The 12,567-nt window shown below is 38.5% G+C and overlaps 1 protein-coding gene across 3 annotated transcripts in view; it reads right to left on the bottom strand.

Moving 5' to 3' along the window:
• The window catches only part of elmo1 (engulfment and cell motility 1 (ced-12 homolog, C. elegans)), an 80,158-nt gene that overhangs the window by 27,352 nt on the left and 40,239 nt on the right, over nt 1-12,567 (bottom strand). For all 3 annotated transcript variants that reach the window (XM_055157042.1, XM_055157043.1, XM_020932646.2), the window contains 3 exons: nt 11,203-11,307; nt 9,637-9,745; nt 280-416 (listed from right to left, as the gene is read on the bottom strand). In XM_055157042.1, the coding sequence (XP_055013017.1) occupies nt 280-416; nt 9,637-9,745; nt 11,203-11,307 (351 nt within the window). The remainder of the gene's footprint in view (nt 1-279; nt 417-9,636; nt 9,746-11,202; nt 11,308-12,567) is intronic.

Below are 12,567 nucleotides of genomic sequence, written 5' to 3'. Positions count from 1 at the left end.
TTACCCATTAGTGTCACAGGAGATGAAAATTTGGTTGATTTATATATGAATTTACAGATAAGGTAACATTCTGGAAACTTGAATATATCAGTTGAATATATGCCTAGAGTAGTTTCATACAAGAGAATAAAGAGGATCATAAAACAGTGAAAATTTGTCTTAATATCATTGTAACTTCTAGTTGCTTATAATCCATCACCATAAAGAGAAATAAGCACCTAAATTTGTTTCCAGATTTAAAATGTGGCAGTAGTTTAAAAAGCTAATAATGGGGCAAACCTTATTGAAGTCCTCGCTGGTGGCCCTCATTTCCTTCCAGGTTTTGTTGAGGAGCTGGATGCAGATGCAAAAGAACTCTTCAATGGAGCGGTCATGGGTGAAGAACATCGGGTGGAAGACATGGCAATTCTCACTTGCTGTGAAGAAAGAATATTGGATAAAGTAAGGGTTTGCTTTGCTATATTTATATATCTATATGCTATAAAGTATTCAGTTTTTTCAAAGATTTATAGCCCTTGGAAAAATATAATCCATCTACAGGCACCAGAAAAAATACAAACACTCACAGGCATACTTAAAGGTGCACTGTGTAACATTTCCAGTAGAGGTTCTGCTACCTACTTCTCTCCATGGAAATGTGATTTCTTTGTTTAGAATTTTCCATAATATAGATTAAACCCATCTATCACAAGGAGACAAGCAGGTTACAGCACAGCTCTGTGGAGAGTCGCCCCTATTCATAGAAGGAATTATTATATTAGAAATACCTGTAATGAATAAATGCTAGATGAAAGTGTTTTAAGTCATACCATGGAACATTCCATGAAAAGCAATAACATCTCCTTGGAGACCAGAAGGTAACATATCCTCCACCAGAAAAATTGTGCAGTGCACCTTTAAATTTGAATATTAAGTTTAAATAAATGCACTGACTCGACTTGACCACCCGTCTAATGCACAACAACAGGGACACTCTGCCCACTCAACACTACTGGAGAAAACCTCTCTTCAAGCTAAAACATTATAGATACACTCAGACTGCCAATCATTTTGAGGGGATGCTGCAAAAAAAAAACTATACAGCTGCAAGATCTTTTATTTGGTCATTGTGTAAGTTTTACTATATATAAACAGCTCCCTTAAGATGATCTAATGTGCATTGCTACTGTAGCGGGGTCAGATTTTGATACAGACCACTGTAGATTGAGAATCTTCTTGTTTTTCTATCAACTTGGAGACTTCTGCCAATTTTTTTGTACAATTTCTTCCATTAATAGTAAGCAACTCTTGTATATTGAATTACTATTATAAAAAATAAATATAAAAAAAAAAAATAACTACAAGTTATTGATGTTTGTCTAAGCCCAAGACTAGCCAGGCTGGTGCCACCTAGTGTCTCCTCTCAATTTCATTTCTCTCCAGCGACTAGGTGAGGAATCAGAATACACTAGACAGTTTGCAAAAACCCCAGAAGTGCGAGTTCGGGCACCAGTCAATCAGCAAAGAGCCATATATTCCTGATTCGCGAGAGGATTTAAAGCCGGAAAACAAAGAGAATTTTATCAAGGGGAAAGACGTTATTGCGTTTCTTCCTATGGGATTTGGAAAAAACTTAATATACCAGTAAACCCCATTAGTGGCACATTGCATGTGTCACGACCAACAGGTAGCGATTGGTTAAATGAAAAAAAAAATACCCGCCTACCGTCGAGCAAACGAATTCTAATGCTGAGAGGTCAGACAGTTTCTACGAAGTGAAACTGATGAATCAGGCTAGCCCAAGATAGGAAGGACTTCTAATAATGATTTCATGATTTCCCACATGTGCCATTTGCTTCAGAGTGGTCGAAACTTGAATCTGATGTGTTCTGCATTCTTTAGGAAGTTAAGAAATCTGAAGTTGCCACTATAGAAGCAAGCAAGCAAAGACCAGAAATGTTCCATCTGGATTACGCTGCAACGGTACATTTCTCTAAGCTTTCAACAGGTTTATTTTCTTTAATGGATATAAATCAAGGCATTTCAATCCCTGATATTGCTGCCAGTATGTGCTGAAAACAAAACAGTGATGCCAGGACTCTTGCATGCAGCTAACAGTATTAACCAAGCCACTTGAATAACAAGTCTTGACACTCATTTGAACTACTTTTGCTGATGCCTGCTTCTTGCTGTGAAGAGCCACTGAAACCAGAGAAACTTCAAAATATAATGAGCGATACCCACAGGCGAATGGCATAGCGACCCGAGCCTTGATTTGCTGTGATGGATGAGAGAGCTAAAGCTAAAAGTGGACGAATTTAGCAAGATGCACCACAATCACCAAGCAGTCAATCAGGGAGCTAATAGGGGTGAACCAAACACATGCTAACACTGTCCTCAGGGATGCAAGTAAGAAAAAAAAGATAGATTTTGAGAAAGTAATTTTGTTTGACTGGCAAGGTTGTAGAGAGAGCTGAAATTTGGAGTGAGCTAAATAGGTTGTTTACTGGGCGCACTAACAGAGCCCCTAGGTGCAAAGGTAAGGGGAATTACAAGCCAAGATGTATTTGGGGAGCATACAGTGAGAGGGGGCGTGAGATGAAAAAAAATGGCTTACTCAATAGGCAATAAATAATACAAAATTTCACATTCTGAAAAATATGGCATTGTATAGAGCATAATTATTCATCTGAATGTATTTTAAAACTGAGCTGAATTTGTCTTAACTGTCGAAAAGCAAATGTTGGACCTGGATTATAGTCAGTAGCTGTAATTACTGGGTTGAGGTCTTCTCTGTCAGCATAAGTAAACAAAAGCTGAAAGCATTTTAGGATTAAGATTAATATGATGATTTGAGGAGTGAAGGTTCAACATTTGTGGATCATAAGTTTGGATATCCCATTCAAAAAACATTCATCTTCTTCGAATTATACAGGCTCTTGCCCTCCAAATGAAACCAAATTCTTGAACGTGAAAGCAACCTATAGAAAATTCAAGAGTTCTGGCAGCAGCACATCTAAACACATCAACCACAAAAGACTGGAAGTGCTTCTAAAATATGTCAAGATGTTGCCAGACATTAGTTTTTTTGGCAAACATCACAGACATTTGACAAGGTCTTACATTATTAGTAATGGTACAATGGATACAAAGCAAGTCATTATGTTCCCTTCTGTTTTCAGTTTGCACATTTTAAAATAAAAGTCCTAAAAAGGGCTACATGCCCAAAAACAATTGCCAACACACCATTATAATCTCTCATGATGTTTTATACACTATTTCCCTTTGTTATGTTCAATGTAATTTTAATATCCTTTAAAATAAAATTCAAAATGAGAAATGTGGCAGCTGCTTTTTATGGATGAAAGGTCACGATTGAATCATTTCCACTTACGCAGCACAGCACAATAAAGTTAAGCTCTAATTAAGGCACTACTTAGTCCTTAGATTTCTACTTGTTTAGACTTTCCTTTCTGAAGTAGAGCATGAATATGTTGCTTTCACTGCAAGCTAGCCCTCTGTATTGCAGGCTGACTAATATTGGAAAAGGGGTGGACAACTGGACACATGGAGCGCTGGGAGTCTGGCACTTTTAGATGGATGAGTCACATAGCCACGGACGCACAAATCTGGGCTTGCACAAGATGATACAAATAAAACAGCAGCTCAGTTATGCTTCTCCTAGTTTGAGGAAGAATTTATGAGTGTATTTGGTAAAGCATAAGCATCAGTGGCTTAGAAATAAAGATGGATAGAGAGGTTGTTGTATTTTAGTTTGTTTTGTGCCCATCTGTACAGCCAGATGTTCAGTCCCAACGAAATCCATAAAGTATGAAACAGGACACTGAGAATGTTGGGTAAGAAGCATATGGCAGTAATAACAAGCACAGTACCAGGGGCAGAGGGGGACTTTGAAGACAATTAGAGGTGATATTATATAGATCAAATATATAAGTTACAGAGGTTATTTGTAATGCCCTATGAAGTTTTAGAAGACAAAACTCAGTTGTTTTTGGGAAAGGATTTACTAACTGTGATCAGGTTTGACGTTGTGACTGACAAGTGCAGTGGACCTCAAACTAGTTGCATACTCCCTGAGTTTTCATGATCCGTTGTGTACCCCCTGTTCCAAGGCACTTGAGGAAAATGTCTGTTAATGCTTTACAAATTATACAATATATAATAGTACCTTTTAATTTTGTAGCATGTGCATTACATTTAAACATTTGGGCTCACCTGGGAGATCCACATAATACAAAATTTGTATGAAAAAAAATAAAAAATAAAAAATACATATACACATATATATATATATATATATATATATATATATATATACACACACACACACACACACACACACACACACACGTGCTGTAGTGAGGACACTGGGATCATAACTGTATTGGGAGGTTGCAGAGGTTGCAGAAAGCTCTTCCTAACCTTTTTTTTTTTTTTTTTTCCTCTCTCTTCATAAAGTCATCCATCACCAGGACATGTCCAGTTGTGCTGAGGTCCTGAGTCACTCTCTGCCCTCTCCCAGAATGCACCTGTGCCCAGTCTCCAAGTCTGACAGGAGGACGACATTCATCTGCTATTGCTTTTCCAGTCAAAGTTTAAAGGTGCACTGTGTAACTTTTTGGTGGAGTAGAAGTTACGTGCTTAGTTGTATAAAGGATCTCAGTCTTTTTTGATAGTAAGATGACATACTATGTACAGTGGTAAAATTAACTATTATGTACAACAAGCTTATATATTTATTAGAGTTTATGTAAAAATTCTAATTGAAGTAAAATTATATTATATTATATTATATTATATAAAATGGGCATGTAGTTGCTTCTCAGTTGATTGCTGGGGTCAGGCGAGTTGGGCTGGTGGTCTCCCATTTGAGGCCCAGTGTATTTGTGGCACAAAAAGTCACCTTGGAACAACGCTACAATCTGAATATGCTCTGCGTGTCCTTCTTAGTAATTAACAACAGCAGCCGATCCTGGTGTCCAGCTGTGACAGAGAGGCCAGTCAGCAGCCCTCACTCCAGTTTGCATGTTTGAAGGATGCTAGCCCAGCACGCACATGGCTGGCTGCGTGAGTAAGCAATTCAACTTCTACTCATGCCACATCAAAGAACAGCAGAGAAAGGCCTTACTTAACTCAGGTTTGAAATATTTTACACAATTAGCTACTGAAGCACTTTTAGGCCAGACCATCAATATTTTAAAGTGCTGCAACTTTCCTTTTATGTATTGAATGTTGGATGAATCTCTTGTCGTTAGTTTCTAAGAAAAGAGACTTTATCTTTAGCAGTATTTCTATTGTGCCGTTTAGATCTGGTTTAGACCCCAGTAGTTAAGTCTTCCTGGTTTTAACCTAGTTTTGTCTTGTTGTATTTACTCCACAATTTTCCAAGCCACTGTTTTTTGTAAAACAGCAAAATGCGCTCACTGGGGAATAGCTTCTTTTCCCTATGCAAATTTTATTTTTAGCATTTTCAAAACATTTGCTTCAATGAGAGGACTGGAGCAAAAAGACACAAGGGTTTGGTGAATTTTAAGAATGCATTTGTTGTGTGTCGAATCTGAAATATTCAATGGGAACACACGGACTTTAGATAACACCCAAGCTCAATGATCTTAATCAGCAAAAAAGCATTAAGAGCTGGTAATACATCAAACTAATTACCAGATGATAATGTAATGTAATAGTGTGTCAGGGGACAAATGCTTTTGTTAATGGGTCAGGGATGTAGTAAATTCTGGTCAAACTTTACTCAGCTGAGCTTGGTCATTGGCTCAGACCTCCTAAATATGTCAATGGTCTAAATTAGATCAAAAATCAAAGTGGTTTAATATTCAAGATTACATGGTTCAATAACAAAAGCTAAGAGAATAGTCTAGTGTTTGCCCAAAAAATATTTTCAATTCCCCCCATGATAGTCAGTGTTAAATTGAACTCTGTGTGACCAGATCAGGCCTGTGCAGACACATTCAGGCTCTCAGCACAGCCTCTCTCTGGAGTCAGGGGGACAGAGGGGACTGGAGGGTGATACTGTCCACTATGACTTTGTGATGACTTATTCACACAATGTGTCTGAACATGCTACATGCAAAATAAGCTCCAGCACTCTGTGGAGTCTGTGAGGACCAAAGATTTCTTCATGCAAATACAATGTATTGAAACCGAAACATACATTGCTCATTTGTACCAATATAATTCTACAATGACCAAACATTTATTATGGTAGTTGCTTTTTTGTTGTGCTCTCACAGGTAAAGAGCAATAGAGCTGTCCTTGGTGCTGAACAAGGCTTTCTCCTTTTACTGTGGCCCTGTGCAGAAAAGTAAGACACACTGCTGCTGCCAGACCACTATTCATTTATCTTTACATTTGAAAATTCTAACACTATACAGTACACACATTAGCAGATTAACATGTGTGCCCAGCGTGTCATATGTTCCACTGCACCACCAAACCGCCTACCTCCTCAGTCCAGAGAGATGCCACACAGTGAGTCACCAGGCAGGGCCATTACTCAGAGTGCTCGACCTGCTTCCTAAATGACTTCATAAATAATCTATGCTTTGGCTTAAAAGGAGAAGAGAAGAGAGAAGAGGAAGAAGTAGTCGTGGCTTTTGGCACCTCACAGACATGGACTCCATTAAGCAGCGTGTTTCCACCAAGAACACGCAGAGAGAATTAATCTTTTAGGATCTGATGGCTACCGTGGCGACAAACACAAAGCCAGAGTGACACCTGCATAGCATTCTGAATGATGAAATATACAGGCAGCGCTGACAGCTGATTGAACCAAACAAGCTCCATTTCATCCCCTAAGAAAATCGTCATAGAAATGTCAACAAGCAACAAATAGGAAGACTGAATGCTGTGAAATTGACATGAAATGGAAACGTCTTTTACAGAAGCTGTCAGGGTTGATTTTGAGAGCAGCTTTGAATATTTGTGAAGTGCAAGGGTTTCAGCCGTATTATGTCCATTTTGAAATTCAGAGTCAAAGCGTGAAAGCATAAGAAATGATTACAGGTCTCAGAGGGATAGGCTTTAGAGTGTGAAAAGCAGAAAAAGAGTATTTACAGATAAAAGAGAAAATCAAACTTGGGAGTGGTGCAGGGAGGAGTGGGGGATATATCCAAATGCAGCCTCACTTAAGAGCCTCTGAAACTTGTTTTGGTATTTACACAAATAAACAGCAATCAGAGCTAATCTTATGCTATATTTTGTGTTTATCCTTAAGGGGGACAAAACAATATGAGAGGGAAAACTTAAAAAAAGACCATTTTATTTTGGGTGTTTTATTTCCTATGTAGTTGAATATCTGAATGCATAACAAATGTGTGTATTCCAGGGTGAATTTGAAGCCATAGACCCAGGACAACAGCCAATTAGGTGCAGGATAGTGTCCAAAACAAACTAACAGGAATGCCAACACTGCAAAATTATAAATAGTAAAACTCTAACTAACTGTCCAGGATGAAACATTTAAAAAAGATGACTGAATTTTATTACGTAATTATTTCTTTTTCTATGTTTGAGGATTTAACTAGTCCTATTTTGTTTTTTTTTTTCTGCAAGTGATGTTTCCCCTGCACTATAAATCATTTGTATTCCCAGCAGCACTTATTTATGAGAGCAAGTAGACCTATTACAAACTGCTATCTTTTCAAAACCATTAGCATATATGTTATATTAAACAGCAACTTCTATAAACAGGCAAAATGGCTCCTGTCAAGACCACACAGTACCTTCTAACAAAGTTTTGACTCATACCGAATAAGAAGAATTAGCAACATTAGCAACACATCCGCCGACATGCTGGTTAATGTCAGGTGGTTCATTGTTTCTCAGTGGAAAAGGTCAAAACGAATGATGACAGTTAATGTAAGAGTCATGTGTCTCTGCCTCCACTGGAAAATACAGCAGCCACACTCTATAATGACCTGTATCACTCATTATCTCTACCTGCCTGGCCCATGTTACAGTCCACACCCTCATTAGTCTGTGTTAATACACGCAGAGCTAATGGGCTGTGTGTGGAAATGCTACGAGCACGTCATTACTACAACTTTCTGCAAGTATTTACCTGACGAAAGACCGATGGGGATTTAGGGTAAGGAGGGAAAAAAATATTAATTATTTTACACGTTTCAAGTTTTGTTTTGCATTCTACAAAAATAATACTATTAATTTGCATCATTTAATTGTTTTCTTGAGTGTTTTTTTTTTTTTTAAATGACAAACTACATGATAATTTTGTTACAGATCCTTCCTACATTCCAAAAATAAATATATATGTAAGCACAGGCAGCTCAAAGATAAATTTAATTCTATTGATGCTATTTTAAAACCCACTCACATAAAGATTTATGGCATGATGAATATTAATGGCAGAAGTGGCAGTCTCTGGACACAGTCACAGTGAAGAGGCCATTACAGAGCCGCCACTGGGGAGAGAAGGCACTGAGCTACAAGTCAAGGTCACCTTTGTGTACTGCCAGAAAGTATTGAGTTAAACCAAGATAAGACATGAGAAGAGAAACTGGTAATGATGGTTATGGGTAAGTTAAGTCCAATCAAGTAAGGACATGAGACACCATAGCCCAAGCTTATTTTGCCCCAAACATTTCATCCTCTTATATTAAAGGCACCCTGCGTAACATTTCTAGTGGAGAGTCTGCCACCTGTTTGTCTCCATGTAAATGTTGTTGCTTTGTCTAGAATGTTCCACAGTGCAGACTAAACCTATCTGTCAAAAATCAAAAAGCAGACAAGCAGGTTACAGCAATACACTATATTACAATTTAGATCTGTGGAGAGTCGACCTTATTCACAGAAGGAAATTTGGTCTTTCTGAGCTATAGGAACACCCATAATGAATAAATACAAGACGGCTATATTTAATGTACTATGGAACATCCCAGAGAAAGCAATAACATCTCCATGGAGATAAGTAGGTAAGTGCCCCTCCAGCACGAAAGCTGCGCAGTGCACCTTTAAGCAGCTAGTTGTACCTCGTCTATGACTTAATTACACCATTCTGGACGAGAATCGTATCTTTACAGATACTTAGTCATTTAGCAATCACTGTTCTCGAAAGGCTGGGTCAGGTTAAAAAGTGCCACAATAAAGAGATAATTTTTGTTATTAACCTTCACTATCAGCATGGGTGAAATTTAAGCAAGGCATACAAAGGTGTTGAATATTGAAATTTAGTGCTAAAACCTGAGAGAGATGCATGTCTGTACCCTCATATAGTTAACAGTGAGCAGATGGAGAGGGCACATCAGTTTAAGAGTGAGCTAAGAATGCCATCTCACTCCCTACAGAGAACAGCAGGGGGCAGTCCGGAGCACCACCGACATCATTTGGTCCATTTAAACAAGTCAAGACAAATGGAAAGGGCACATCAATTCCAAATGGATATGGACACAGCATCTCTTTTCCTGCACAGTATGTCTCCCATAGGTGGTGCCGTGGGCTGAAAGGGACCCAGTCGAGCCAAGGTCCATAAACACATAATGAACCCCCTGCTGCACAGTTAGAGAAGATAGAACGTTCCTATTCTCAAACTGGGACAAACAGTGAGGAGTTGTAGTGTTGCAGTGTGCACAGGTAATTAAGAAGAGTAGTGAGTGTACTTACGAAGTTCGCCCACTTTGAGAATTTCACACAGCATCTTGGTGAGTTCAATGCTGCTGCGGCCAAATGGACATTCATGTTTGTCTTCTCGACTGCTGTTCTCCAGAACAATCTAAAAATATGAGTGTAGATTTTAACTATTCATTTATTACATTTGCCCTTGCCCTTGTCAGTGTGTGTTCTAGTAAATACCAAGTGAAATGACAAAGTAATCTTATCTTAAATTTTCTTTTAATGTAGGTGAATTTATATATGCGTGAATTAGTAAGAGTGTAATGGGAGCATCCTTAAAAATATATTATGCAAACAAATTAGATATTCAGTTTTATATCTAAGCTAGGGGGTATTCCATAAAGCGAGCTAAAGTGAAAGCCTGGCTTATTTGGACAATCCAGGCTTGTTGAAACCTCACTTCCACCAAACTGACTAACCCGAGGTGATGCTGAGAGTTGCCACAGTAACAACCACTGGGAAACAAATCTGGTCAGGACCAGGCTAACTGTCAAGATTATTTTAGCTCTGTCTCCAATAATGTCTAAAAAAACGGTTTAGTCAAAAGTTTCAGTACATAGTTAGACGTGTTAGAACACCTGTCTATGTCTGATACAGTTGAAAATGTGACTTTTATAGTCATGTGTTGAAACACTTTTACAGTCCATACGCTCCTATGCATGGGACGCTGCACTCATCAAAAAGGCACAAACCATATAAAAGCCTATGGCCATTATTTCATTAAAATCATCTTGCACATGGCTGTTGTGAGGGGCAGTGCGGCTTTTACACACAGACAGACGCAGGTTTGGACTCTGAGAATGAACTCATTTTCAGTGGGTTCTGTCTGTTCACTCCATCATCACGTCTGTCTCTCTCTCTTCATTTTCTTGTCTCTCGCTCCCTGTCAAACTGCAAACAGCTTTGCACAGATTTCATCGTTTCTTGTTAAGATACATGTGACGAGGTCCGTTACAGCTTTACTTTCACGCACAGCGGAACTTAAGCTAAGCACGTACTACTGCGCATCGGGAAGGGGTGAGGAAACTTCATTCCCCTTCATTCTTTGATGTTGTTGCTCCATTGATCTGGCCTTCCCAGAGTCAGCCTAAGCACGCACAAAAACAAAGCATAAACTTCAGGCCTGAATAAGCTTTGTTCAGACTCTGGCTTATTTCTGACATGGAACGACTTGAGGCTTAAACTAAAAATAGAGCTAGATTCAGCTCATGATTTCAGGATAGGCCTGGAATTGTTAAGCCACTTGGATGGAATACCCCCAGGATATAAAACAACAACAACAACAACAACAACAAAGCAATACATAGATCTCAGCTGAAAGTAATTTCAATTTCACTCTTTCAAAAGGTGTACAAGACAATGCTTTTACACACCAATGACCTGTCCGATTTATTCCAGCCACACCACAAGTACATGAAGACATTTTCTATTTCTGACATAAAAAGCAATATATTTTTTCTTACTGTTGAACAGAGAGGCAAACTAACCCTTAAGCAGCAGGTGTTTGCCCGAGTGTTTAAAGGGCCATAAGAAGATGGCGTTTGTGTGTGCGCTCACCCTGATGTAGGCGTCCTGGTGGTGCCTAGCGAAGTACAGCATGTTATCCAGAGCCAACATGCCTGGAGGGATCTGGGTGAAGTCCACCGCTGGATTCACATGGTTCTGAGGCGCACAACAAAACTAGTTACAGCAGACACTATCAGAAAATGATGGATTATTTCAGCTCAAATCAATTCAAAAAGTTTCATTTCTGATATATTATTATATTCTCAAATATATTCAATCATTAGGATATAGTGAAATAAGAGTAAAAGCAGTTTTAATTGGCATTCCTTGTTTTTCTGGAATATCTGGGGACACAACAGAATGCACCGTGACCTGCACATTCCTCATTTGGCATTTACACCAGATGGCGGCTCAGATGAAGACCTTTATTCAGGCTTTGAACTGAAACAATGAGTCGGATCCCTCTGTAGGGAAATTAAGATAGATTTGTTTTATGTAAATGTCTAAATCCACAACACCTCTAATTACACTAGACATAGCCTCAGATATTCAAAACTTTGATGATATGCAAACATATTATCTGTCTTTATCAGTAATCCTCTTTAGAAACTGAAACAAAGTCTGTCCAAAAAGGATTACATCTAGAACTTAGAAAGTGAGTTAAAAGGTGAGACAGGACTTTATAGACAGGATGTCAGGACAGTGAAGAGCTGAAAGAAATAGCAGGTAAAAGTAAATTAGAGGACAACAAAGTCTGGCTCATTTTGTAACACCACCTGACCGTGTCTTAGTTATAGCCTCAAACTGGGGCATTCAGTCCTGAATCAGTGAATAGAAACGAATAACTATGGATGGATTAAATTTTTTCCAAAGTTTGAAAAAATATACTCACTTTTACACACTAAATAATGTGGTACACCTACACTGACATGTGTAGTGGGGGTATTATATAGTATATATCAAAAAAAATCTCAGTACAACCCAGAAATGTTTTAGCATTCTGCAAGCAGGTTTTAGGCCTGTCTGTGTAATTGACATTTGTAAATTGAACCCAATGATTTTTGGTCCCTTTTCCCTCCACACTGGTAGACAAGCCAGAAGAAGTGTCCTTATCTTTAGTGAACATACAGCAGAGAGACTGGGACTGGGAATAGCCCTGGAACAGCCTTGGACTTACAGACTCTGGGTTAGTTTGAGCTGTTTTACAAAAGTTGGACTGTGACATTTAACTCAAGGACACTCTCTTTATAATCAAAGTGGAAAATAAAAAAAAATGCTAAGATGCTAAGTAACATGAAATCAGAGTCAGTCAAAGTGGAGTAGGATGTAATTGTAGGAGAAATAAAAAGCCCTTTACCAATTTTGCTCCCAAGATGATGAATAATGTGATCTAATCTCTCATGTTTAATTAACAGG

Source organism: Boleophthalmus pectinirostris, unplaced genomic scaffold (genome assembly GCF_026225935.1).
Source record: "Boleophthalmus pectinirostris isolate CB_2022bp ecotype Guang Dong unplaced genomic scaffold, ASM2622593v1 HiC_scaffold_21, whole genome shotgun sequence".
In the NCBI taxonomy this organism is placed as follows: Eukaryota; Metazoa; Chordata; class Actinopteri; order Gobiiformes; family Gobiidae; genus Boleophthalmus; species Boleophthalmus pectinirostris.
Note: the sequence above shows the minus strand (reverse complement) of the source record. Positions and strands in the feature narration are given on the sequence as shown.